Source organism: Cervus elaphus, chromosome 9 (assembly GCF_910594005.1).
Source record: "Cervus elaphus chromosome 9, mCerEla1.1, whole genome shotgun sequence".
In the NCBI taxonomy this organism is placed as follows: Eukaryota; Metazoa; Chordata; class Mammalia; order Artiodactyla; family Cervidae; genus Cervus; species Cervus elaphus.
Window position 1 is genome coordinate 51,087,451 of NC_057823.1, and position 25,660 is coordinate 51,113,110.

The 25,660-nt window shown below is 44.2% G+C and overlaps 2 protein-coding genes across 4 annotated transcripts in view; both read right to left on the reverse strand.

Annotated features, from left to right (window-relative positions):
* Positions 1-788: 788 nt before the first annotated feature.
* GFRA3 (GDNF family receptor alpha 3) lies at positions 789-19,753 on the reverse strand. The gene is made up of 8 exons (XM_043912881.1): positions 18,228-19,753; positions 10,094-10,381; positions 6,336-6,428; positions 4,740-5,052; positions 2,625-2,728; positions 2,323-2,457; positions 1,821-1,909; positions 789-1,608 (listed from the first exon to the last, which is right to left on the reverse strand). The coding sequence occupies exons 1-8, from the start codon at positions 18,301-18,303 to the stop codon at positions 1,519-1,521; spliced, it is 1,188 nt and encodes a 395-aa protein (XP_043768816.1). The 5' UTR covers positions 18,304-19,753; the 3' UTR covers positions 789-1,518.
* A 3,772-nt stretch (positions 19,754-23,525) lies between these two features.
* Positions 23,526-25,660, reverse strand: part of CDC25C (cell division cycle 25C) — a 35,347-nt gene continuing 33,212 nt past the window's right edge. For all 3 annotated transcript variants that reach the window (XM_043912878.1, XM_043912880.1, XM_043912879.1), the window contains 3 exons: positions 25,153-25,286; positions 24,652-24,763; positions 23,526-24,450 (listed from right to left, as the gene is read on the reverse strand). In XM_043912878.1, coding sequence (XP_043768813.1) covers positions 24,301-24,450; positions 24,652-24,763; positions 25,153-25,286 — 396 coding nt within the window. In that variant the 3' untranslated portion in view covers positions 23,526-24,300. The remainder of the gene's footprint in view (positions 24,451-24,651; positions 24,764-25,152; positions 25,287-25,660) is intronic.

The window sequence follows — 25,660 nt, forward strand, 5'->3', positions numbered from 1 at the left end:
TTAGTCTAATTCAAGCACTTAGCAAGGAATGACTGTACCATTCAACTCCCCAGCCCCATGATAAGAGAGCCAAAGCAAATGGAGAGGCCCTGACGGTTCAGAGATCTTCCTGGGAGGGGAAAGAGGACAGTCCACCAGGTACCCCACTGAAGTGTACAGAATGGCAGGTTGGCCAGGCATTTCCTGGGGCAGGAGTATGTGGATACAAGGATGTTTAGAGAGTGGCTTCCCTATGCCACCCATTGTTCTGGCAGCTCTTCTGCACATCCTACCCCCAGTCACCTCCTCGCTGCCTTAAAACTTGGCTCAGAGAAAAACGTGAAGACAAACAAATATCCATCAATACAGAACTGGTTAAATAAACTATGTATGTAGGAATATGCGTTCATACAAGTCCATGTCATGCAGCTGATGAAAAGGATGATGTATTTCAAGCTCTTCTCATGGATGTTGAAAGGGGTCTGTGACTTACACTTTGACAGGCAGTGCCTGATCTTCCTTACAAAATATTATACATATCTACAGGTTCTCATGTGCACAGATGTACAGGGAGTAGCAGATCCTAGGCAGCAGCTGGGACTAGTACCTGGTACAGCCTCACGTAAGTTACTTTTCTTCCAACTCCATGCCAAGTGCACAAGGAGGCTGAGAGACTTGCCTGGGGGTCACACAGAACCAGGTGGCAGGGTCACTGTGTCTCTTAGATAACCTGGCCTGTGCTCTTGTGTCTGTTAACACAGCTCGTTCTATATAAATTCACAATGTGAGACAATGGGAAAACAGAAAAGTTTTAAGTCAAAATGTTTAATCATAATCCAAGAGGCTAGGGGGACTCTAGTACAGTAGCAGGAAGAAAGCAAGGCCCAAATGCTCCAGCTCCTGAAGCCCAAGTGTTGTGTAGGATCCTGGGGCAGGGATGGCAGTAGGTTCCCATCCCCCACTCAGAGGAGAAAACTAGGGATAGACAGGAGTCTTCCTCCAGCTTTCCTCACCATGAGGAATGTCTTTCCAGGTCACTTCAGAACACCCAACTCTGCCTACCTGGAGAATGCAGCAGAGTGTGACTGATTTGTTAAGAGCCTGAGTGATCCTGGGTGGGCAGGAGAAAGAAATAAGGAGAGAGCCTGGGAGAGCTGGATACCACCAGGTGATACGCTGAAGTCCTAAGAAGGGGCAGCCCAACAAAAAGTGAAGGGAATGACCCTGGCAGTCCAGTGGTTAGGACTCTGAGTACTCACTGGGAGGGTCTAGGTTCAATCCCTGGTTGGGGAACTAAAATCCCACAAGCCGTGTGGTACAGCCAAACAACAACAACAACAAAACAAAAAAAGAAGTGAAGGGCATGAGAACGAGGCTAGTCAGCTTCTACCATGACCTCATCTGGAGTTGACTGGACACAGGTCAGGGTTGCCACGTGGTAGACTGAACCTCCTTCCCGATGCTGTCCCTTCCTCACCCATTGCAGGCAGCAGGTCAGCTGGTGTGGCAGAGGGGAAGAAGGCCCCTGAGGAAGTCCAGCTACCAGAGGCTCGAGAGCAGAATCAAGGTAAGAGTACAGGAGAAAAGAGTGGGCACCCAAGGCTGTGGCCTCAGAGCAGGGTTTTTGTTCTGTGGAAAAAATGAAATGGAGTCAGCTCCACCCTTTGCACCACCTCAGCTTCCATCAAGGCCTGTTCCCCTCCCCTGAGGTGTCCATTAGAGATCTACAGTCCTCATGACCACAAGGAACTCACGCCACCCCCAATCTCTTGTCTCCCTTGTCAGGGTTTCCCCTGATGGTCCAGAAAAGGCAGGAGGGGGTGTAACAGAGGAGCCCCTACCTGGCGTTCCATCACCGAAAAGGTAGAGGCTGCCCAGTCCCGGGAGAAGAGTTGGCTGTGAAAACGCATCTTAGCTGAAATGGCCTCCACTGAGGAGAGAAGGAAGACTGAGAGCAGGCAGATGTTGGAGATTTCTTAGGCTCCAAAAGAAGGAAAGGAAATGTCTCAGGGACCCTGGCATATAGGAGGGTGGGTGTGTGGCAGGTGGGAGTGGGATATTATCTCATTCTGTTTGCTATTCCTTGAGCTAAAGAGTGTTCCTGTGGCTCAGACAGGTGAAGAGGCAGCTTGGCAGGGGCAGGGAGGTGGTCATTTAGGGAATGGGAGAAGGCAGAAAGGCCCAGGCTGGGGAGATGTAAGCCTATGTTGAGGGCTGAGGAGGGGGCGGCTCCATCTGCAGGAGATGGCTGGAACCAGTGTGGACCACAAAGCTGACCCCTTCCCTCTCCCAGGGTTGAGCTGAACCAGCCACAGGGACTGGGAGCAGGTGGTGAGCACTCACTGAGGCAGGGGTTGTGGGAGAAGGACTCTTCCAGCCGCTCACACTCCTCTTGCAGATTGCCACTGCCTCGGCAGGTGCAGCTTAAGGCAACACTGGCATTGATATTGCTGACAAAATTGGGAGTCAGAGCAGTCCCTATGGGGTGAAGAGAAGATTATCGGTGACTAAGCCAACCTCGCCTTCAGCTCCCATCCGTCTCCCACCTGTCTCAGGACCACTCCATCTGGGTTCAGTCTTGAGAGCATTTTCACCCACCAGGCTGGCCAACCGGTTGGCTCCCTACCCACGTCCCCCAGCCTCACCAATCAGCCCCATGTATGCTCGCAGACATCTGGACTGCTCTGTTGCACAGGTCCCTAGGATGTCCATGGGATGGCAGTGGGTCTGAAAATCTGCCAGACGCGATCTGGAAAAAAGGAAATTTTAAGAGTCCCTGTTGACAGTCTGACCTGTAGCCATCACCTTGCTGCCCCTTTAAGCTGACATGCCTCTCTTCATGCCAAATCCTTCTCTGTCTTTCAGAGCCTGAGCCATGGCCGCCTCCTGAGTAAGGCCTGCTCCTGTCACAGTCAAATGTACCATCACCCCAGTCTCCACAGCATACCACTTTTGACTTGGGCTCCAAAATCCCTAATTATGAGACCTCAGGCAGTTTCTTTAACCTCAGTTTCCTTGACAGTAAATAGAGATGAAAATAGCACTACCTTGTGGATTTTTGTGAGGATGAAGTATTAAATGTACAGCATTTAATAGGGCATGGTATACAGTGAGTATTCAGTAAATGTTAGATATTATTTTAACACTCATCCTACAATAGGTAAAGCTGATTATCTTTAGGCAATGGAATTATGAATATATTTTTCTGTATATATTTGTGCAGTTTTCCTTACATTTTGCCTTGTGTTAGATCAGTGGTTTACTTCTCTGTCAACCCCATTCAACTGCAAACTCCTTGAAGGGAGGGACAATATCTTGCTATGTGATTGTGATAGTAATAGTAACAGCTACCAGCATAACAACAGACAGCATAGCAGAGCCTTTAGGAGCAGACTCTAGGCCAGACTTCTTTCATTCTAAACTTCATTAACAAACCTGATTTACTATCTAGGGGTGAATTTGAGTAAGCTATTTATCCTTTCTCTGCTGTGGTTTCTTCATTTGTAAACTGAGGATGATAAAAAATAATAACAACAATCTTACAGAGTTCTTGTGAATTTTAGAAGAGTTAATAGATGTTAAGTACTTAAAACAGTACTTAGCCCATAGTAATTACTAAGTGTTAATATTATGCTAACTAAGAGCTTTTACTATGTAATATCTTACAGAAGAGGAAGTGGGACTCAAGAGAGGTGATTTGCCCAAGGTTACAGAGAACTAAGTGGTAGAACCAAGCTGCAACACAAAGTTGGTGTGACTCTCACTGTCAACAAATATGACTTGAAAGGATGATAACTTCAATCTGATGAACATTTGCGTGAGAAGGTCAAGGTAAGCCATATTAAAATTTTGCTAAAATTTTGATCAGACACCTTACAATTCTTCATGTTCTTTGATTTGGTAATGACATTTGTAGCAACACAACCTAAGCAATAATTAGATTTGTGCACAAAGATTAATGAATAACAGTAATATTTATTGCAGCATTATTTATAGCAGTAAAGAAAACAACCTAAATATTTATAAATAGAGGAATTATTAAATAAAATATGGGGCATCTATAAAGTGAAATACAATGTACACAGTCAAAAAGTAAGTTGTTAAAGGACAGTAAATTACAAAATAAGCACCATCATTTACTGCGTGCTTACTTAACTGCACCAGTAAGCTAACTCTCTACATAAATTATGTAATTTAACTGTCACCAGAATCCCCAGAGGTCTGCATTATTATCCCAGTTTTTACAGAGGAGTAAGTGGAACCTTGGGTTAAGTGACAGAGTTTTAGGTTAAGTGATAGATGCAAGGTCACACAGATAAGGATTTAAATTCACATATGTGTGACTTCAGAGCTTGTCTTCATCTCTACTCCATACTGCTTCCATCGGAAAATACTCGCCAGATATGTACCATAAGTGGAAGAAAAGCAAGATAAATAGACCCTCAAAATGTCTGATTTTGTTTATCTGTAGAGAAAAAAGATTGGAAGGAAATGCTCTCCAAAGTATATTAGATTAACTCCAGGTGACGGGTTTGGGGTGATATTTTAAGACATTTTTATATTTTCTAAGGTTTTTACACCGTACACACACACACTCACATTTCCCCCTAGAAAAGAGTTTCAGAAGGTATCCAGAATAGCTACGTGGTGAAGTCAGTCCAGGATCCCTGGGCTAGGTTAGATTCAACCCTGCCCAGGAAGAAGCCCAGAAGGAGTGGCACCCACCCCGTTCACCAGCACCCAGCACATAGCAGCCGCACCTGCACAGCGGGTCGGACACGCAGACGTGCCGAAGCTCCAGGCAGTTGGGCGCCTCCGAAGGCAGCGCGCAGCTGGGGGCGATGGTGTTGCGCCGCCGCTGCCCGCAGCCCTGGTCGGTGGGCGCGCACGGGCACAGCAGCAGGCCCTGCGAGTGAGGCTCTGAGGCCTTCTCAAAGAAGGCGCGCAGCTGCCTTTGGCAAGTGTGGCGCTGGCAGCGGGACCCGGAGCACGCCTCCCCGTACGCCTTGCGCAGCCGGTCACACTTGTCATTAAGAGTGCACAGCATGGCGAACTTGAGGCAGAGGTCCGAGTCTGGGGGGAGAGGGGAAGCAAGTCAGCAGTCCTCTTCATAGACCTGCAGCCCAGCCTCTAATGTATCAAGGGCAGAAGTGGAAGGGCACTACCGTCAGGGAGGACTGCCCTGAAAAAGGCCTTGCACTAGCCTCAAACAATATTGGTATTCATGAGCCTCCCCCATCCTGCTCCTCTGCTTGCCTAGGTTTTTGTTTGTTTGTTTTTAACCCATATACATCTAACCAAATCCTTTTTACAATTCTATGCAATGAGTGAGATCCCATGGTGGAAACTGTAACCAAGAGGCCCTACAACATTCTAAAGTACTTTCTGGGAAATTCCCTGGAAGTCCAGCAGTTAGGACGCCAGTCTTTCACTTTTGAGGGGTTCCTTCCTTGGTGGGGGAACTAGGATCCCACAATCCTCCTGGTATGGAAAAGTATACTTTCTGAACTGTCCACAACAGATGCAACCGAATTCTACTTAGGATTTTGGTTCTGTATCTGTATTCTGTCCATCTTTCTTTGATTGATGCATGCATAAAAAAAACCCATACTCTTGAGTCTTGGGAAATCATGGTGATATTTCTATTAACAGAATATTTCAGCAGTCAGAACAATGGAGTAACTGGAATAGGTTATTCCCAGATTCCTTGTAACCTAGAGTTTCTAATATATAAATTTCTATACTTTTCTCTCAAAATTCTAACATGTAGAATTGACTGTACAACAAATCTCACATCTCTTTCAAAAAGAAAGTGCATGTGTGTCTTCCTCTCCAATTAACACAACAGCCTCACTTTCTTGAAAAAATGCATCATAGTCCTTGCCAGACAGATGGCTCCCCACCCTGAATCACTCCTGAGGAGTCACACTCTCACTATTCCCTGTCCAACACCTCGCCCATTCCATTAGAATGGTTGAAAACAAGCAATTTCCTAGTCTTCAGGGACCACAAGCTACTTTCCTGGCTGTCTCGAATTAGGGTAAATACTCCATTTCAGCACATTTTTTCACTGGAACTGCTGCCACTCCCTTCTAACCCTTTGTTGAGATCCACCCTTTGGAAGCTGGAAGCTCTAACAGGCTCACTTCGATTATCTCCTTAATAACTATTGCTTTTTGTTGACTTGTCAGACTAGATCATGCCCCATAGCTTAGACTCTCACCATGACAGGGCTTCTTTAGTCACCTGGCAGTCTAGAACTTTCCCCTCTTATTCCCCAGCTGTGTTCCCCACCAGCCACCCTTCCTGCAGGGTCCAGGCCCTCCCATACCCCAGCCCCGGCTGGCCCTGCATACCTGGTATGAGCATGTTCAGTTTGCTGAGATTCATTTTCCAGGGTTTTCTAGTCACTGTGTCTTCATAGGGAGAGACATCCAGCTCATAGTCACCTAGAGACAAGGTAGGATGCATCAGAATCCTGAGGACTGGGCTGGGGATGAGAGTAGGAGGGGCTGAAGCTCCTGGGGAAAAGGCAAAGGCACAATCTCTACCCAACTAGCTGCATCCTGGGCGAAGGAAAGGAAAAAGAACGGGGCCATAAAGGTTCAGGCTAGGCTTGATGAATAAACTGGGTTTAATGGTAAGAATAATAAAGCTACTGTTTGTTGTGCACACTGTATACTGGGCACTGTTGTATTATATATATAAATATGTTATATATATATACACAATTTCACTTAGTCTTCATAGAAGTCTTTGGGTAGGTAAAAAGAAACTGAGGATAAAAGAGGTTTAATTCACTTGCTCAGGCTCACATAAGCTAATAAGTGGAGCCGGGATTTGAAATCTGGATTATCTGATTCCAGTCTCCACTCCTAACTACTACACATATTGCCCATGGGTATGTAAACAAGTAAAGGGATTCTGTCCTGTTTGCTCTTGCAATTGGAGAAGGGGCCATAGTGAACTCTGTTCCAGAACTGACCACTTGACTATGGAGATTTATCACACACTGAGGTGATGGAAACGTGACCAGGCCCAGAATGAACCTGACTGAAAAAAGCAGAGAAGGGAGAGACAATGATTTCAAAGAAAACACATCTCTTTCAGATGCCCTCATAGGGCAATGGGTTCCTGAAAGAGATGTACAGGATCTTATAAAATCACTGCATACACAACATTGTTAACCACCTGTATCTCAATTTAAAAAAAAAAATCACTGAATAGCTCATACACAAGGTGCTTAATAAATGCTGGTTAAAAACTATTGTTTGAAGACAGAGATGAGCTTGCAGGGACATTCTGTGAGTATGTCTTCAGTAGAGAAGGGATATGGATAGTATCAAGCAAATCAGAAAGGATGATTTGAATGCCTGGGGAGACCTGGGAGCTCCCAAGGGAAAAGAAGGGGAAGACAAGAGGATTTAGGGAGAGGGTTCGGGTGAAGCCCTAGAAGTGAGATGATTAGGATGAGGAGAGGAAGTCAGGGAACAAGGAAAGTGGTATATTGTATTACTGTTTCCAACTGCTTGCTGGAGATGATTATATATCCTTACCTGTTGCCATGTGCCTCTAGGCCCCCTAGGAGAGTACTGTACTTTCCCACCCTACTGTAAGGCTTGGCCATGTGACTTGCCTTGGTCTGCAGAGACTTAATCACCTCTAAGAAGAATTTTTAAGAACTATCACATGGTCCTGCTGTGGTTCTTTTCCACCTACCATCCTGGTTCCTCAAATGAAGAAAACAGGTGGAGCTAAAACAAAGCCAACTCATGGAAGCCCATGGCAGATGTGTGTAACATGAACAAAAGTTACATTTTTGTTGGTGAAAGCCAAGGATTTTGCAGTTGGTTGCATAATTTAGCAAACTCCTATTAAACATTTAATTGGTATCTAGATGTGGAGTACTGAAGTAACAAAAAAATCTAAAATAAATGGTATTAGCTTTGGGAGTGGGCAGTGGGCAGTGAATAAGCTGTTAGTGGGGGCTGGCAGCTCTCATTATGCAGTGGCACACAATGTTTGGTAAAATTGTTGCCTGCAATAACCTGGAAGGGAGATGAAGTACCGAGTGAGCTTGTGCTTTAAGAGGAAGAAGCTAAGAAAAGGAAGATTACTAGTATGTCGTGAATGCTCATGGCTATATTTGGCAAGGTACCACAAGAAAGACATAAGCTTAGAGAACTGACCAGTATACCAATAAGGAGAAAACAGAGAAGAAAGAATACAGAAATTCTAGGACTTGCAGGATTAAGAAATGCAACTGCTTCTCATATTCTAATGGTAAAAGATAAAACTGAAAAATGCTTTGAGTAATAAGCTCAACTACTACTCAGCCTTGGGGCAAAGACAAATTCAAGTTCATGGCTATCATGCCCTTTGTGGAGATCTCTCATCAATTAAGACAGTATCAAATAAATCCTGCCAGTTGGACAAATATGTTCAGGGTAAAAAGACTGAGATAGTGGCTCAGGCACAGAAGTTTGATAAGGGCAAGGTACCTCTAATTAGGTCTGGAAAGAGATGTATGTCTTGAAAAGGATTATAGGAACAGCTACTGGCACACAGGTGACAGAAATCAAAAGATATAAAACACAATTATGTATTGACAGAGTTGTACTGCAAAGAGCTACCAGCCTGGATTAAAAGAGACTCTGACTCTTTGAGACTTAAGATGCTCCAACATTCCTCAAGTAAGAAGCAAGCAGAGAATGCTATTCAGTCCCTAAGGAGGTCATAGTCTTCAATGCCCTTTTCAGATGTAGCCCAAGAAAATAATGGACAAGAAAGGACCTCCCAGAGGGCTGAGAAACTCCTGGGCTTTTGCTCCCCAATGAGCAAAAGCAGGGCCTTATTAAAGAGCAATTCCTACTCCCAGGGAAGACAGCCCTTGCATCAGTTGTGTGGCAGGACTTCAGAATTGCTATGAATCAATGTCTCCTGTGTGCTTCCTATTATTCCTCTTTCTGAGTTTGTTGTGCTTCTCCGGTCCCTGTTCCCTTACTATATATTGAGTATATATGGGAAGCAGATGACTTTTTAGTTTATAGGTTTCTAGATTAAGAGGAACCACACATTCAGACCTTATACAGAAATTGTCACAAGATAATATCCAAGTCGGGGATCTTGGAATCTGATGTTCTGCTTAAATAGAATACTTAGGCACCTTCCTTAGACAGTGAGTAGATCTATTTTGCTTGTGGAAGGGAGGGAAACGAATGTTTTGACCAAGTGATGTACTACAATAGATTGCATTACTGTTTCTACTTATTTTTACCCTTCCTGTAAGACTACACATCCTCATTTATTGCCATGTGATTTTTAGTGTCCCCTGGGGGAGGACATCAGGTTTGACCATGTGATCTGCTTGTCAATGGAATGTGAGCAGAAGTATTTCATGTAATGTCTGAGTAGAAACTTTTAAAGGCATCAAATGATTCTGCCAATGCTCATTTCCCTCTGCCATCAGAACATCCCAGGTAGAGGCTGAACTGGATCCCAGAATGAAGAGGACATATGACACAGCCAAGACAGAACTTGAGTAAGAACTTAACCTTTGTTTTAGAAGACCCTGTTTCACTATTGCAGCATAGTCCAGTAAAATTGACTATATAAAAAGGGATTTCTACAGTCAGAGGAAGCTCCTCTTTGGTCTTCCAGTGCCCTCTGTCTTTTACCATCTCTTGTCTGGTTAATGAGTATCCTCTCTGTTAAAGGCTGCACCAGGACACAGCCTCCCAGTCTCTCTGAACCTATGGATTATCTTGTATTTGTATGTTATATTTATGGGTTAAGGCCATTTCCCTCCACTTCCTCTCCATATCCATCTGTTCCAGGAGCTCCCCAAGTTGAGCCTCAGTTGGTTCAGAGATCTTCCAAGAGGCAGCCACATGTTTCCAGGTAAAAGAAAGGGGGAAGTAGTGGGAAGGGAGGGCAGTATTCTGGGACCCAAAAGGATACAACCAATTGCTCCTTGCATTTCTTACTGATGTCAAATGCAGAGCTTCATTATCATCCCTGTCAGAATCTACCATGTGGCCGATATTCAACAGGATTAAAAAACTCCCAAAAGCCATCTTCCCTAGCTTAGCCCACTCTAGGATGGGGGCCTCACCAAGGCTGCGGGCAGGATGAATGGTCCAGTAGATGTCCAGGCAGGTAGCTTGGTTCTTCATGCGCCGATGGCATGTACAGCTCATCAGAGAGCTATTCCTGAGTTGCTGTGCTGCCTCCATGCAGTCCTCAGGGACCAAAGGCTCCTCTGCAGGTGATGAGGTGCTTATACTTGAGGCACAGGAATTCAGGTAGTGGTAGGTAGCATTGCAAGTGGGATTGGCCTGGCACTTCCTCCTGGCCTGGATACAGCTGTTTGTGAGTCGGCCTTCTGTGGGGAGGTGGTCCCCTATGGAGGGAGAGAGGTCAAGAGAGGCTCACATAAGGTCGGAATAGCTGTCTGAGAAAACGAAGTCATAAAGTAGGGTGGGGGGATTCTGGACGAAATCTTTAGCAGGAAAGTCTTGGGGTAGCACAGAGGCCTTTAGCGGGGATCAAGAAGTCCAGTAGGAGGGTCTGCCATGGTCACAATCTGGACAGAAGAGATCAGGCTCGAGAAAGGGCAGGGGTTTGATAAAGAAAGCTGCTCAGAAAAAAAAAAAAATAAGAAAGAAAGAAAGGCTGCTCAGCCTCCTGGGAAGGGAAGGGGAACAACTGTTTGAGGCTGAGCCTGATGACCCTGCCAGGCACTGGGAAGAGGGCCCTGAGCAGAGTTATGCCATGAACAGGGCTAGCATCATAACCAGAGAGTTGAGAATGCATGGGAGTGCTAAATGACAGTTAGCAGCAACTCTCAGTCTTCCATTAAAAGTCACTTAAGGGAATTCCCTGGGAGTTCAGTGGTCAGGACTCAGCGTTTTCATTGCTGGGGCCCAGCTCCAATCCCTGGTCAGGGAACTAAGATCCTGCAAACCTCACAGCACAGCCAAAAACAAAAAGTCACTTAAGAGTAACATGGTGTAAACAAAATTAAAAACTTAAAAAAAATATATAATAAAAACCCTTATACTGGGAACTTGCTGGGATTAAGGCACTCCATGGGGTCACTAAGAGTCGGACACAACTGAGCGACTTCACTTTCACTTTTCACTTTCATGCATTGGAGAAGGAAATTGCAACCAACTCCAGTATTCTTGCCTGGAGAATTCCAGGGACTGGGGAGCCTGGTGGGCTGCCGTCTATGGAGTCGCACAGTGTCTGACACGACTGAAGCGACTTAGCAGCAGCAGCAGCAGCAGCAGCTGGGATTGGGGTAGTTTTTACTGATTCTGTTACTTACTCAAGAATATCATGGTTGGTTATAGGTTAGCCCTGGAGAAAGGCCCTGCACCCTAGGCCTTAGGGTCCCTATCAAGTGGTAACAACACACCATCATCCCCCAGTTTTTCAAGGCAGGACATCTAGGAGTCATTCTGAATTCCTCTCTTTCCTTCATATCCTATGTTCAATCCAGCAAGTCCTGTCAATTCCACTGCATATCTGGAACCTGTCCACTTCTCTCCACATCTCTCACTACTTCCTTAGCTCAAGCCACCATCAATTCCTGTCTGAACTAGTTGAGAGTCCTTATTGGTCTCTATGATTCCATCTTCGAAATTCATTCTTCCTTACCATTCAGCCATCTTTTTTGTTTTCCAGCTTTACTGAGATATGATTGACATACAACATTTTTTAAGTTTTAGGTGTACATGATCATTTGATACATGTATATACTGTAAAATGTTACCACAATTGGTTTATAAATCTTTCACTTTACATAATTACCATTTTTTGTTGTTGCATCCATTTTTTAAAATAAATTGTTTTAGGTTGTGAAACATTTTTATTGAAGTAAAATCCATATCTGGTGATCGTTCTGAGATGTATAGAAATAGCAAATCACTATATTGTTCACCAGGAACATAGCACTGTAGGTCAATTATACTTCAAAAACAAACAAACAATCTCATAGGAAAAGAAATCAGATTTGCAGCTACCAGAGGCAGAGGGTGGGAAGGAAGAACTGGATGAAGGTAGTCAAAAGATGCAAACTCTTTAAAAAAAAAGAGAGAGAGAAAAAATCATGCAACATAAAATCAATCATCGTAAAGGGCACAAGTAAATCGCATTTAGTATATTCAGTGTTGTACAAGCATCACTTCTAAATCCCATTCATTTTCATCACCCCAACTGAAAGCTCGTACCCATTAAAGTCACTCTCCATTCTCACTTCCCCTCGTAGTCAGCTGTCTCTGCACATTTACCTATCCTAGATGTTTCATGTAAATGGAACCATACAATATATACTTTTGTATCTAGCTTCTTTCTTCTAACATACCTTTTTTGAGGCTCACCCACATTGTGGTATATGTCAGTGTTTCACTCTTTCTTAATATTTTGTTGTATGGATACCATAATTTGTTTTGTTTATGTAAATATTAGCTGATGGACACTTGGGTAACCCATCCTCAGGTTACTGTGAATGGTGCTATGTAAACATTTATGCACAAGTATTTGCTTGAACACCTGTATTCATTTTCCTTGGGTATTTCTCTAGAAGTGGAATTGCTGGGTCACATGATAATTCTGTTTAACTTTCTGATGAGCCACCAGATTGTTTTCCACAGGAGCTGGTATCATTTTACATTCCTACTAGCAATGCATGAGGGTGGTTCCAATTTCTCTACATACTTATTAACTCATGTTTTCTGTTTTTTGTTCTGTTTTTACAGCCATCCTTGTGGGTGTAAGCTAGTATCTCATTGTGGTTTTCACTTTCATTTCCCTAATAACTAATGATATTGAGCATATTTTCATGTTTTTGTTAGTTATTTGTATATCATGTTTGCTAATAAAGTATAATGTAGAAAAATACATGAATTAAAAAATGTATAGCTTAATGAATTTCTAATTATATATACCTGTATAACCAGATCCCCAGATAAAGAATCAGAACATTACTAGCATGCCAGAAGCCATCTGCCAGTCACCATCTTCCTAACAAAGCAAATATAACATCTTGATTTCTAACATTAGTAATTTGTTTTGCCTGTTTTTCAATCACATGTGTTTTTGGTGTCTTGGCTTCTTTTGTTCAATATTAAGTTTCTGAAATTCACCCACACTGTTAAGTATAGTTGCAAATAGCTTACTTTCATTGCTGTATAGCATTCCATTGTGTGAATATAACATAATTTTAATGCTGACTGGCATTATATGGGATCATTTCTTAACTGTTCTCTTGGCAAAACATCCTGAAATGTGAAGTCAAGTGGGCCTTAGGAAGCATCACTACAAACAAAGCTAGTGGAGGTGATGGAATTCCAGTTGAGCTATTTCACATCCTAAAAGATGATGCTGTGCAAGTTGCTGCACTCAATATGCCAGCAAATTTGGAAAAGTCAGCAGTGGCCACAGGACCAGAAAAGGTCAGTTTTCATTCCAATCCCAAAGAAAGGTAGTGCCAAAGAATGTTCAAACTACCAGACAGTTGCATTCATCTCACATGCTAGCAAAGTAATGCTCAAAATTCTCCAAGCTAGGCTTCAACAGTATGTGAACTGAGAACTTCAGATGTTCAAGCTGGATTTAGAAAAAACAGAGGAAATAGAGATCAAATGGCCAACATCCGTTGGAATACAGAAAAAGCAAAAGAGTTCCAGAAAAACATCTACTTATGCTTTATTGACTGTGATAAAGCCTTTGACTGTGTGGATCACAACAAACTGTGGAAAATTCTTTAAGAGATGGGAATACCAAACCACCTTACCTGCCTCCTGAGAAATCTGTATGCAGGTGAAGAAGCAACAGTTAGAACCAGACATGGAACAACAGACTGATTCCAAATTGGGAAAGGAGTATGTCAAGGCTGCATATTGTCACCCTGCTTATTTAACTTATATGCAGAGTACATCATGTGAAATGCCGGGCTGGATGAAGCACAAGCTGGAATCAAGATTGCCGGGAGAAATATCAATAAACTCAGATATGCAGATAACACCACCCTTATGGCAGAAAGCGAAGAACTAAAGAGCAAAAGAGCCTCTTGATGAAAGTGAAAAAGGAGAACGAAAAAGCTGGCTTAAAACTCAACATTCAAAAAACGAAGATCATGGCATCCGGTCCCATCACTTCATGGCAAATAGATGGGGAAACGATGGAAACAGTGAGAGACTTTATTTTCTTGGGCTCCAAAATCACTGCATATGGTGACTGCAGCCATGATAATTAAAAGATGCTTGATCCTTGTAAGAAAAGCTATGATCAACCCAGACAGCATACTAAAAAGCAGACATTACATTGCCAACAAAGGTCCATCTAGTCAAAGCTATGTTTTTTCCAGTAGTCATGTATGGATGTGAGAGTTGGGCCATAAAGAAAGTTAAACGCCAAAGAAAGGATGCTTTTGAACTGTGGTGTTGGAGAAGACTCTTGGGAGTCCCTTGGACTTCAAGCAGATCAAACCAACCAATCATAAAGGAAATCAGTCCTGAATATTCATTGGAAGGACTGATGCTGAAGCTGAAACTCCAATACCTTGGCCACCTGATGAGAAGAACCGACATTGGAAAAGACCCTGATGCTGAGCAAGATTGAAGGCAGAAGGAGAAGGGGATGACATAGGATGAGCTGGTTGGATGACATCACCAACTGGATGGACATGAGTTTGAGCAAACTCCAGGAGTTGGTGATGGACAGGCAAGTCTCTCATGTAGTCCATGAGGTCGCAAAGAGTCAGACACGACAGAGTGATTGAACTGAAGTGAACTTAGAAACTGTATATCAGATCATCTCATTTCTCTGCTTAAATCCTTCCACCAGCTTCCATTGCACTTAGGTTAAGATCTAGTTTATGAACCCTGGTTTACAAAGCCTTGTAGAGATCTGGCCCTGCCCAACTCTCTAACCTTACCTCCTAGCTCTCTCTTCCTCTCCCACTTCCCTACATCTGCACCGACCTTCTTTTTGGTTGCCATTAAATAAGACAAGCTTGTGCCCACCTAACCTTTCTGTTTGGCATGCTCTTCCACCTAATCTTCACATGACTGGACCCTTCTGGTCATTCAGTGGCATCCCACAAAGGCTATCCCCAACCAACCAAAGTAAAATAGCCCCCCAGCTACTCTAACATACTGTTATTCCAATTCTCTGCATAGTACTTATCACCATTTGATATATTTTTACTTCATTTTTAAATTTTCTTCCCAGCTAGATCTCCATGTCTATCTTATCACTACTCTGTTACCAGTGTTTAGAACAGTGCTTATTCTTTGTAAGTTCCCACTAATATTTAAAAAATAACCAGATAACAGATATTTTATGAGCCACCCCAATAACTTCTCTGAGCACCTTCTCTTTACTTAATAGAGTCCCAACATTAGGAGGGGCCTCCAAGTTTAGTTAGCCCAACATTCTCTTCCAATTATATAATAATCAATTAGATTACTTATTAAAATGCACATTTCTGAGCCCTAGCTCCAAACTACCAAACGAGAATCTCTGGTGATAATGCCTGGGAATCTGAATTTTAGCAAATTCACTAGACAGAATGATGCCCCTTAAAGTTTGACAATTGATGCCATATCCAATGTGTAAAAAAGGGCAGGGTGAGCAGTACTGATTTCTCCTTTTGCTTCAGGTTCTAATATGCCTCGACATGGCATTGTTACTTTTGCTTTAAAATTTTGGTATTTTGTTCAGTGTGGATTTTTTTGGCATTTATTTTTATTTTTTGACATGTACACACTGCTATATTTATTTAGTCATTATTTATTTACTTATTTTTGGCTGTGCTAGGTCTTCGTTTTTGCACGCGGGCTGTCTCTAGTTCCAGATATGGGGGTTACTCTCTTGTTGCAGTGTGTTGGCTTCTCATTGTGGTGGCTTCTCTTGTTGCAGAGCACAGGCTCTAGGTGCACAGGCTTCAGTAGTTGCAGCATGCAGGTGCAGTAGTTGCAACTTGTTGGTGCTAGGGCATGTGGCTTCAGTAGTTGAGGCACAGGGGCTTATTAGTTGTGGCTTGAGGGTCCTAGAGTGTGCAGGCTTCAGTAGTTGTAGCTCACGGGTTTAGTTGCTCTGTGGCACGTGGAATCTTCCCAAAGGATCAAACCCGTGTCACATGCAGTGGCAAGCAGATTCTTATTCACTGCACCACCAGGGAAGTCCTTAATTTTGACTTAAAAATTTTTTATTTATTTATTTGGCTGTACCGGATCTTAGTTGCAGCTCATGGAATCTTCCAATGTTTGCTGCAGCATGCACGATTATAGCTGTAGCATGTGGGATCTAGTTCCCTAACCAGGGATCAAACTCGTCTCCCTCCATTTGTAACATGGAGTCTCAGCCACTGGACCACCACAGAAGTCCATAATTTTGATCTTTAAAAGGGGGATTGGACTAAACCAGAATTTCTCAATGCAGGGGATAAGAAAGAGAGAGGATGGGACCCTTTTTAGGGACATATCAGAATTTCCAAAGAGAACCTGTGGTTCAAAAAGGCATGCTTGACAGGAATTCCCTATAGTTCAGTGGTTAGAACTTTGTGCCCTCACTGCTGATGGCCCTGGTTCAATCCCTAGTCAAGGAACTAGGATCTTGCAGGGCCAAATCATGAACTAGGATCATGGCATGGCCGAAACAACAATGATAACAAACAAAATCAAAAAAGCATACATAACAATTTTATATGTAAAAGATGAACAAAAGGACTTTTGAAATTTCAAAATTTATTTAAGGAAGACATAAGATTTTTATCTTTATCAAAAAAGGGACATGGATTTAAACAGTTTGAGAAGTGCTGCAAGTTTAAGATGTTACTTCTAGTAGGTACCCAGAAAGTGCTTGCTGAAAGAAATGTAGCAGGTTCAAGTCTTTTTGCTTCAACTGGACTAAATATTGAGTCATAACAATATTCAAAATTAAACCTAATTTCTTAGCTGATACAGTTCACCAAGTCTGAGCAGTGGTAGATCTGAGGGCATTGTAGCTCCACAAAAGAAGGTGGGGGTCATGTTAAATTTCATCACTAACACAGGGTAACTTGTTCCACTAAGTTGGTCATGATGAAGATGTTAAAAATTTACCCGAATCCTGACATACAGCCATACTGTTAGGGTAGTGAAATTTCCTGGGCAGCTCAATCAGATCAGTGATGTCTTGCTGCTCTGATTTACTGACAAAGTCAGTCTGAACAGGTCAGTACTTTCCCTCCTTCCTTCCACATCTGTCTCTCAGCCAAGACTGTACTTCTGCAGTCCTACTTTGTGGAGGAGGTCATGTGCAGATAAGTACCTGGTCTCTGCCTCAAGTGTCCCTCCAGCCAGGTTCTGGACAGGAGCCCCACAGTGAGATTCCATGCACCCATCCCTCTCCCAGAGGCCACATGCATGCTCCTTAGAGGAATGGCATAGTTCTAAAACCAGGCCTTGCATCATGTACTCCATAAAACACTTATTGTGGATCTATAACAGGGCAAGGCACTGTGCTGGGCAGCCTATACAGAAAGCCCATCTTACCCAATAGTGAGTTTTCTGCTCCAATTAAAATAATAATAAAGTACATCCTGAAGAGGGGGTTTGTTGGTGGTGAGCAATATTCTCAACCACTCAGTAATGGTGTTGGCGAATTCTGGGCAGCAGTTTTCAACCCTCATTTGTGACAAGTCAATTTTTGTGTGTGTATGTGAAAGTGCTGAGTCCTAACCACTGGACCACCAGGGAGTTCCCAGTGACAAGTTAGTTCTAACAAAAACTTCAATATTGTCATCTGTACCTAGTGGCCACTTTCCCAGTCTTTACACGGGGTGGAAGTGGTAAAGCCCATGTGGAGCAAAAGGCGTTCTGCTTCTGATTCTCCCCGCCTCCTAGAGATGCTGTCTTGGTAGTGGCCTGGCTGCGGGTTGTTCTGTGACTGTATAGGAGCACCTCAAAAGAAGGAAGAGGGGGAACCGACAGCGAGGAGATGCCTGGGTGCCCTGGCCACGGTTGACACTCAATCTACAAGTTCAGACACTTGGACTAGGCGTAGAACCCAGCCCCTTCCTGACACCCTAGGCCTCCTCCTCCAGTTCTCCAGGCTTGGACAGACGGACGCCCGGCACCAGGGCGCAGTGTGGGGTCTGAGACCTCTCCGGGCTCTGGTGCCAGCACCCCACTTACACGGTAGCCACCAGCCCCATCCCCTCGCTCCCCAGCCGGGGCGGCTCCAACGACACTCACCAGCTCGGAGCAGCAGCAGCGGCAGCAGGAGCAGGAGCACAGGCGGCAAAGGTCGCGGGTTCCGCGGGCGCGCCATGGTGGGGTGCGCGCGCGCTGGCTGTCGATGTCGCGTGCTTTGCCTGCACCCGACTCGGCGTTACCCTCGCTCCTAGCACAGGAGCTCTGCGAGCCGGGCTCCTCCACCAGCACCTCCCACCACTTCTCCCGCCCCTCCTCGCAGGGAGCGCCACGGCGCCGACACTCTCCCACCAGGGTCCCGGGCGCCGCCCTCCAACTCCAAAGCCGACGGACGCATCACGCAGCCTCTCCTGCTAGACCCGGAGGGCGGCGGGGGTGGGGGCGATCCAGGGCACGCGCCCCGGAGCAGCCGAGTCATTGTGGGAGCTGCCACTGGAAACTCGTTGTCCTGGGGGTCCAAATATTTGTTTTTTTAAAAAGTATCCTATCTCACTTTCCGGAATCCGCTCTACCACCAAGAAACAACCACCCCAAATAAGATCTTGTAACAAATGCATGAGGGCACTTGCATTTCAAGGTTTTTTTTCCCCCTCTTAGAATTTGCACATCTCTGATATCATTTCCCCGCATCAGTATCTTCAGGGGTGAGATTCCGTTGTATTATTAACCCCAAGATTCTGCAGACAGGTGAAATGACCTTGCTGGGGACAGACTTTGGGCAAGATCCCAGGACCTTTGCCAGACTACACTCCTCCAAAATTCAGCCCCTTCAGGGTCACGAGGAAGGATGGAGGGATCAAACCTCCCTCAGACTAAACTGCAGAGATTTCCCTAGACGAAAGATCACTGAGAAAAGTGGTTGGAGAGACCATTTAGGAGCCTCCTCATTTTCAGAGGAGGGTTAGGAGAGCAAGCCATTCTACCAAGAGCAAATACCTAGGAGAAATCCAGGACTTCTACCCATAAAGATAAGGGTTATTTATTAGATAAATTTACTGGGCTGGTTCCCAACTGGCTCCCTGGATAAAGACAGAGGCAGAATGCCTTGTAAGAATGACAACTAAACAGTACTTAGGGAAGATGGTAATGAAAGGTATTGAAGGGTGTCCTCCCCCGATCTTCCAGCCAAGCCCTCTTCTACTTCCACAGCCCACCTGGCAGAGGGCCAGGAGGGAGGGTACTGAGAAGTGTAATATAGACCTCTGAGATTTATTGGCTGCTGCTTCTGAATACGGCCATCCTGCTGTGGCCTCTGGGGGGCATTTGCCAATGTAATCAGCTCAGAAAGAGAGTCATTCCAGCCGGGGTGTAAATCACCCTTCACAAAGCTAGGAGAGAGACATGTGGTGCTAGATAAGGAAAGAGACTTATGTGGCCTCCTGTGCCCTTTCCTCCCTTCTCCTGCCCAAGGGGAGATGATTCCTGGGCTGTAATGCACTTTAAATGGAGTCTGTGCTTCATTTTAATCTATATCTGCCCTGCCAGTCTTACAGGAGAGCTGTGAAAGTGAACATCTGTCTACTCAGCTTTTATACAGGGCCTATTCCCCCCAACCCCCACCAGTCCCACCCTACCTCTTTGTACCTTTCCCAAGTCCTTCCCTCCAGTAAGATTAGGAAACTTGTGGCTGGGGAGCTGATAGCCCCCCACTCTCCGCTTCACTCTGGCAAGAGTTCCAAAATGGGATTTACAAGGCAAAATATAACAACATCAGGTGATTAGGATGCTAGGAAAGGGTGCTATGAATCAACAAAGATGTAGGAGGTGATCAAGGGGTTCACCTCTGCTCTCTCCTTCAGCAACCAAGGCAAATCAGTTTGGGATAGGAGGGTAGGCTTAGAAAAGGCATTTGCTCAGGGTGCCTACTCAGTGGGTCTACTCCATGCTCTCCCCACAAAGGAAAGCAAAAGGAACAAGGTCAACTTGATGGGCTGAAAGCAATATCCAAAGCCACCCATAAAAGACCAGCCTCTGTTTGAGAGTAAATGAGATGCTTGGAGCATAATTCTGTCTGGGCACTGTGGTAAAGAGCTTGACATCATCGGGCCTTTAATGAGGATTGGTAACCAAGGCTAGTGGAGGGTTGAGGAAGCCTCTGCAAATAAATATGACTCCAAGACTAATATTGACAGCTCCTCCAGCACACTCTCTCCCCACCAACCATGTCCTTTGTGGCTGCCAACACCTGCTAGATAAGCAGCATTGCTGTTGGGAACCTTGTGGATAATGACAAATGAGCCAATCCTTTCCACAAAGATGTTACTCAACCATCATTCAATTCAATAATGTCTTTTGAGGCTGATTATGAGCCCAGCTTTGTGCCAGGTGCAAAAATGATTAAAACACGAACTGCCGTGGGAGGGCTTTGCAAGCCACTGATTGGGGCTCAAAGGTCCAGAGACTCTGTATCTTACTCCACTTTCATTTGTAACCCTGGTTTCCTGCCTTCTATCAAGCCCTCTCTCACTGTTGGGCTTTAACTCCTGCTGCTATCCTTAGCTAACCCAGGGTGTTAGCAGTTCAGTGAAAAACAGTTAAGAGAACAAGTTTTACAGACTACCTGGTTTCAATTGACATTATCAACACATGCTGGGTGACCTCGGGCATGTCACTTAATTTTTCTGTGCTTCAGTTTCTTCATCTGAAAAATTAATAGCAGTATTTACTTTGTATAACAGTTTTGAGGATTAAACAAGTATATAGTGAGTACAGGGTTTAGCTTAGTGCCAGGCACATAGCACACACGGAATGATATCACTGCAGGAGGCACGTAGAAGTTAATTATTCTATGAACTCAGCCAGCCCCTACCAGTCAACCTATAGTTTTGGAGTTGGAGGCTAGATCTTCTTCCTTTTGCTGAATATGGTAGTGGGCCAGAGTGCTTGTAGGGATGGAAGCAAAGAGAGTCATTTCTACCTTGAGGGCAGGAACTGTGACATATTTGAATGCTTGTGGTACTTAGAATTGACATCCCTTGAAAGAAACTAGTGAGTCCCTCACATTTGTCTGAACTGAATGGGGAAAGAAGATCCTCCATGCCTCTCACTTTACATATGGCTGGTAAGGAAAGGGAAATGCTTCCCTTTCTGTAGCAGAGGTCAGCTAGGTACTGGGGCTGAGATTGCAACCAGAAGTGTTTTCAGACCAAAAGGTTTCCATTCTTCATCACCTGACTTCCTGCTGAATGAATACCAGTCAGTACAAGGACACCAGCACAGAGCTAACCCCTTCATAGCCTCATGCAAAGATTTCTGGATTGGGGTCTTAGTATCTGCCCTTAGCTTCAGTTCCCAAGCTGAAGCAATCCTCTGGCCCTGACTTCTCAAGAACCTATAACTGAGGCACTTACACATTTAACACCTAATACAATGCCAATTTAGAAAGATACATCATTCCATCGATGAGGATTTAGTAACAGAAAAATCCATTAGCATTACAGACTCTGGAGCCATGCTGCCTGGGTTCATATCCCAACTCCGCCATTCATTAGCTGTGGGACTTTAAACAAGTTACACAGTCTCTCTGTTCCTCAACTTCTTTATTGGGATAAATGTATACATGTATAATAGTGACTACTTACTTGCCTCACAGGATTGTTGTGAAAATTAGTTTATTTATATAAAATGAGTAAATGTTTACTTGCAAGCAGTAAACAGCTGAAAGGTTGTTAGCTACTATTATTATTGTTCCTAAAAATAACATGAATCACGTGACATGGTACCTATACAGTGGGAAGATATTACAAGAAACTATATGGGAAAATGTGGCCTTTTAGGCAAATATAATTTTCCACAAAGTAGATAGCTGATTAAGCCCTAGTTTTATGTTTTACAACTTGGAACTTCCATTTAGGATCACTGAGATGTGAATACTTGTGCACCAGTCTTTTCCCAGGTAGGGGCTTGCTCTCCCTTTCTGGAAAGAATTACAGGAAATGACTCACTAGGGTAGGCAGTGAGTCGGGGACCCATCCTCACATTTGGAAGTGGAGGTGCTTCAAGCAGTTTCCTGCTCAGGCGACTAAGCTCCTACCTGTTGTGAGGAAGTGTGTGGAGTGGGACAAAAGAACAGCATCTTTCCTTCAGCTGTCTGCACCTATTGAAGCTCTTCTCTCCATTTTCCCTCAGCCCTTCTGAGCTCAGAACTCAAGGGCTCAGGACAGGCAGGTTCAAGCTAGGAGTGGAGACTGCAGGCTGCAGCAGCTGCCTTAGAGAATACAGCAGTGCCCTCTGCTGTGAGGCAAGCATGCAGCACTCTGGGAGAAAAGTGTTCTTGAGCCTTGCAAAAATCAGTTCAGTCACTCGGGCACACTCTTCCCTCCCACTCACTTTTTAAAAAGTCTCCCTGCTCCATCCAGATCTGGGAAGGTGTCATTTTTGTCTCCATTCTATCTCAGGCTAGGCTTCACAGCCTTTTGTCCATTTCTAGTCCTGAGCTGTGACTACTTACCAGGTTAATGCCATAGAATGACAATGTGCAATTCCACTGCCATCCAGGCCAAGTAGGGCTGTACCTTACTACACAGACAAAAACCTACTCACCTTAAAGAGCTCTAAAAGAGGAAAGCCTGGGGTAATGCTGAAGAATGTAACTTAAAATATCTTTCTGTGAGTGCAAGTTCAATCCCTGGTTGGGGAACTAAGATATCACATGCCAGATGGCGTGGACAAATTTTTTTTTAATTGATTAATTAAATTAAATATCTTTCTGAAGTCTAACTGATCTTGCTTGGTGCTTTCCTTTTCTTTCATTCTTATCTTCGTATGGCACAGATCTCTACTTCCAACCATCCTAAATCTGTCTCTGTGAAACATGAAGTGGAGCGCAAAAAAAAAAATTCGGAAAATGGGAAAAGTCAAAACTCTGATGCAGACTTTCCTGGTGGTCCAGTGGTTGAGAATCTGCCTGCCAGTGCAGGGGACAGTTTCAGTCCCTGGTCCAAGAGACTCCACATGCTGCAGGGCAACTGGGCCTAATGCGCCACAAATACTGACCCTGTACTCTCCAATGAGAAGCCACTGCAATGAGAAGCACCACAACTAGAGAGTAGCCCCCTCCACACACTGCCCCCACTCTCTGTAACTAGAAGAAAGCCCGAGCATCAGCAAAGGTCCAGTGCAGCCAAAAATAAATAAATAAATATTTTTAAAATTCTATTAAGGGTGAAGATAAGGAACCTTTGGAATACAACTCAGACCTATCACTTGGTCTTACAAAAAGGCAATTATTTTGGTTTTCTGAGTCTTGATACCACAAAGAATTGAGTCTGGGGCACACTTTTAAGCAATTCATACCATGGAATGGTGTAGGAAAGGAAAGTTTGGAATACTGCTGAAGAATTCCATTTAAAAGGTTTTCTTTAACTCCAGAGCTGTAGTTCTCAAGCCTTGACATGCATCACAATCACCTGAAAGGGAGATTTTTAAAACCCAGATTTCTGGGCCCTAACCTCAGACATTCCAATTTAGTAGGTCTGGAGTGGGCTGTGAAAACCTGCATTTCAAGCAAAGTTCAGATAATGCTGATGGACCAGGGCCCAAACTTTGAGAACCATGGTCTGGAGAAAAGCACTTTGGCCTCAGCTATGAATAGAGATGGCTACATCTTTGTCTGAAGGAATTTAAATGTGGTGATTACTTCCTTATATACATCTTCTAGGAGTTTTTCTCATTCATCAATGTTTATATTTCCATTTTTAAAAAAAGAAGAGAGAGGGAGACAAACAAGGAAAATTCAGAGAAAGAAGATGGACAACTCTCTCAACTCTCTCTTGTATAGCCAGAAGCCCAGGAGAAAGATCTGGCTGACCTCTGAGAAGACGCGAGTAGTTAGGAAGAGGAATGCAACAGCCCCCTGAAGCAACATAAATCTCCACGCAACCCAAGGCTCCAACCTTGGAGAACTAGCTCGAGGACTTTCTTACTAGCCAACAGCTCTACTAAAACGTAACCAATCCCCATGCCTGGGATTTCTTTAGTTTGGCAGCCTGTTGGTTTACTGACATCTTTTAACATCTTAGAATGAAAAAAGGCTGCACAGAAGATGGCCTCTTTCTGCTCAGGGTTTCTACAGTGCCTTTTGGTGAGTCCCAGGCAGCCAGTAGGTGACCTGATATCATGGGCTCACATCCTTCACCAGTAAGGCAATCTGTTCCTGCAGCTGTCGCTCTCCTTCCCATGCTTTGTTCTGGTTTCGACACCTCAGCAGCTCAGCCTTATGGTCCTGGTGATGCATCGGGCAATAGCTCTGTGGTTCACACAGCTCCTGAAAGGCAAGGGACAGAGTAAGGAATCCTCTTGATGCCTACAGTCTGCCCACGAGGTATAACAGAGATGCTGCAGGGAATGGCTTAGAAGGAACAGCACTTTCTTCTCAGAGGGCTTTGCAGGCCCTGGGAGCTGCATGTTAAAGTTGGCCCCAAGTCTGGGCTCCCCCATTGCCCCACATGCCCCATGCAAGATTTACCATATATTCTGGAAAGAAGTCTCTGTAGCCCCCTTTGAGGATGTACAGCTCTGGATAGTACAGTGCAGGATACTGGTTCAGAGTCCTGTCCTCTTCTCTCAGAGAACGGCACCTTTAGAGAAAATCCAGATGGGTGGGATGGGAAAAAAGCAAGTTCAGGATTCCATGGGTCATTCACTGGGGAAGGGGAGGAAGAAGAGACTTTTGCTAACTCTCAAAAGGAGCTCCAGATCTTATTTTTGCAAAACAAGGTGCAAGTAGCACCTCTCTTTCTCCTTTTCTCCATTGGTACCTAACTCCAAATCCTTTTTCCTTCACTACTTCAAACCTTTAAATTGTAGAAACTCCTTCCTTCCACCTCCTTAACATTCTTTAAACTACAGTGGAAATCATTCATTCATTCAGTTTCTGTCTAAACTGGGCTGGGAAGGTTCCTTGACTGTAAGTCCAAACTCAAGATCCATCACCCTCTCCACACCCCCTCCTCATGTAGACACTCACATTCGGGGACCCCTCTCAGAGGAGAATTCACAATGGAACACAATGATTATTCTTTTCTGGATATCCAAAGGGACAATGGGTTTCTTCAGAAAGAAGTTATATAGTTCTTCTTGACTGTGCAAGTTTAATGCTCCCTGTAAAATAATTTTATTAAGTATTTCCTTAAAGGTGAGAGAACAGGGCCAACACTTAGAAATAACTGGAATACCATCTTGAAATATTTAGTTCAGGAAGACTACACTATTAAGTACTTTCAGAGTGGAAATCTACCTGTATCTATCCCCAGGGCCCAGCATGGAGCTTGGTTATATATTAGGTGCTCAATAAACATTTATAGAATGGAACTGCCTGAAGTGTAGGGATTATTGTGAGAAATGTCTGTAAGCATTAAGTGTCTGCAAAGTGCTGCTCAGTCCCTGGATTAATGTTTTTATGTCCAGGTAGGAGCTTTTGGCTCCTATAGGAAAGAGGCAGATTGGTCTAGGAGGGAAAGGGAAAGTAAATTGCT

What these genes read in the sequence shown, in the direction of transcription:
- GFRA3 (XM_043912881.1), bottom strand. Translation starts at nt 18,303, where the DNA reads ATGGCGCGCCCGCGGAACCCGCGACCTTTGCCGCCTGTGCTCCTGCTC. An exon ending in GCTGCTGCTGCTCCGAGCTG is followed by an intron (nt 10,382 to 18,227) that starts GTGAGTGTCGTT and finishes CTCCCTCCATAG; the next exon opens with GGGACCACCTCCCCACAGAA. An exon ending in AGCATACATGGGGCTGATTG is followed by an intron (nt 2,458 to 2,624) that starts GTGAGGCTGGGG and finishes TTCACCCCATAG; the next exon opens with GGACTGCTCTGACTCCCAAT.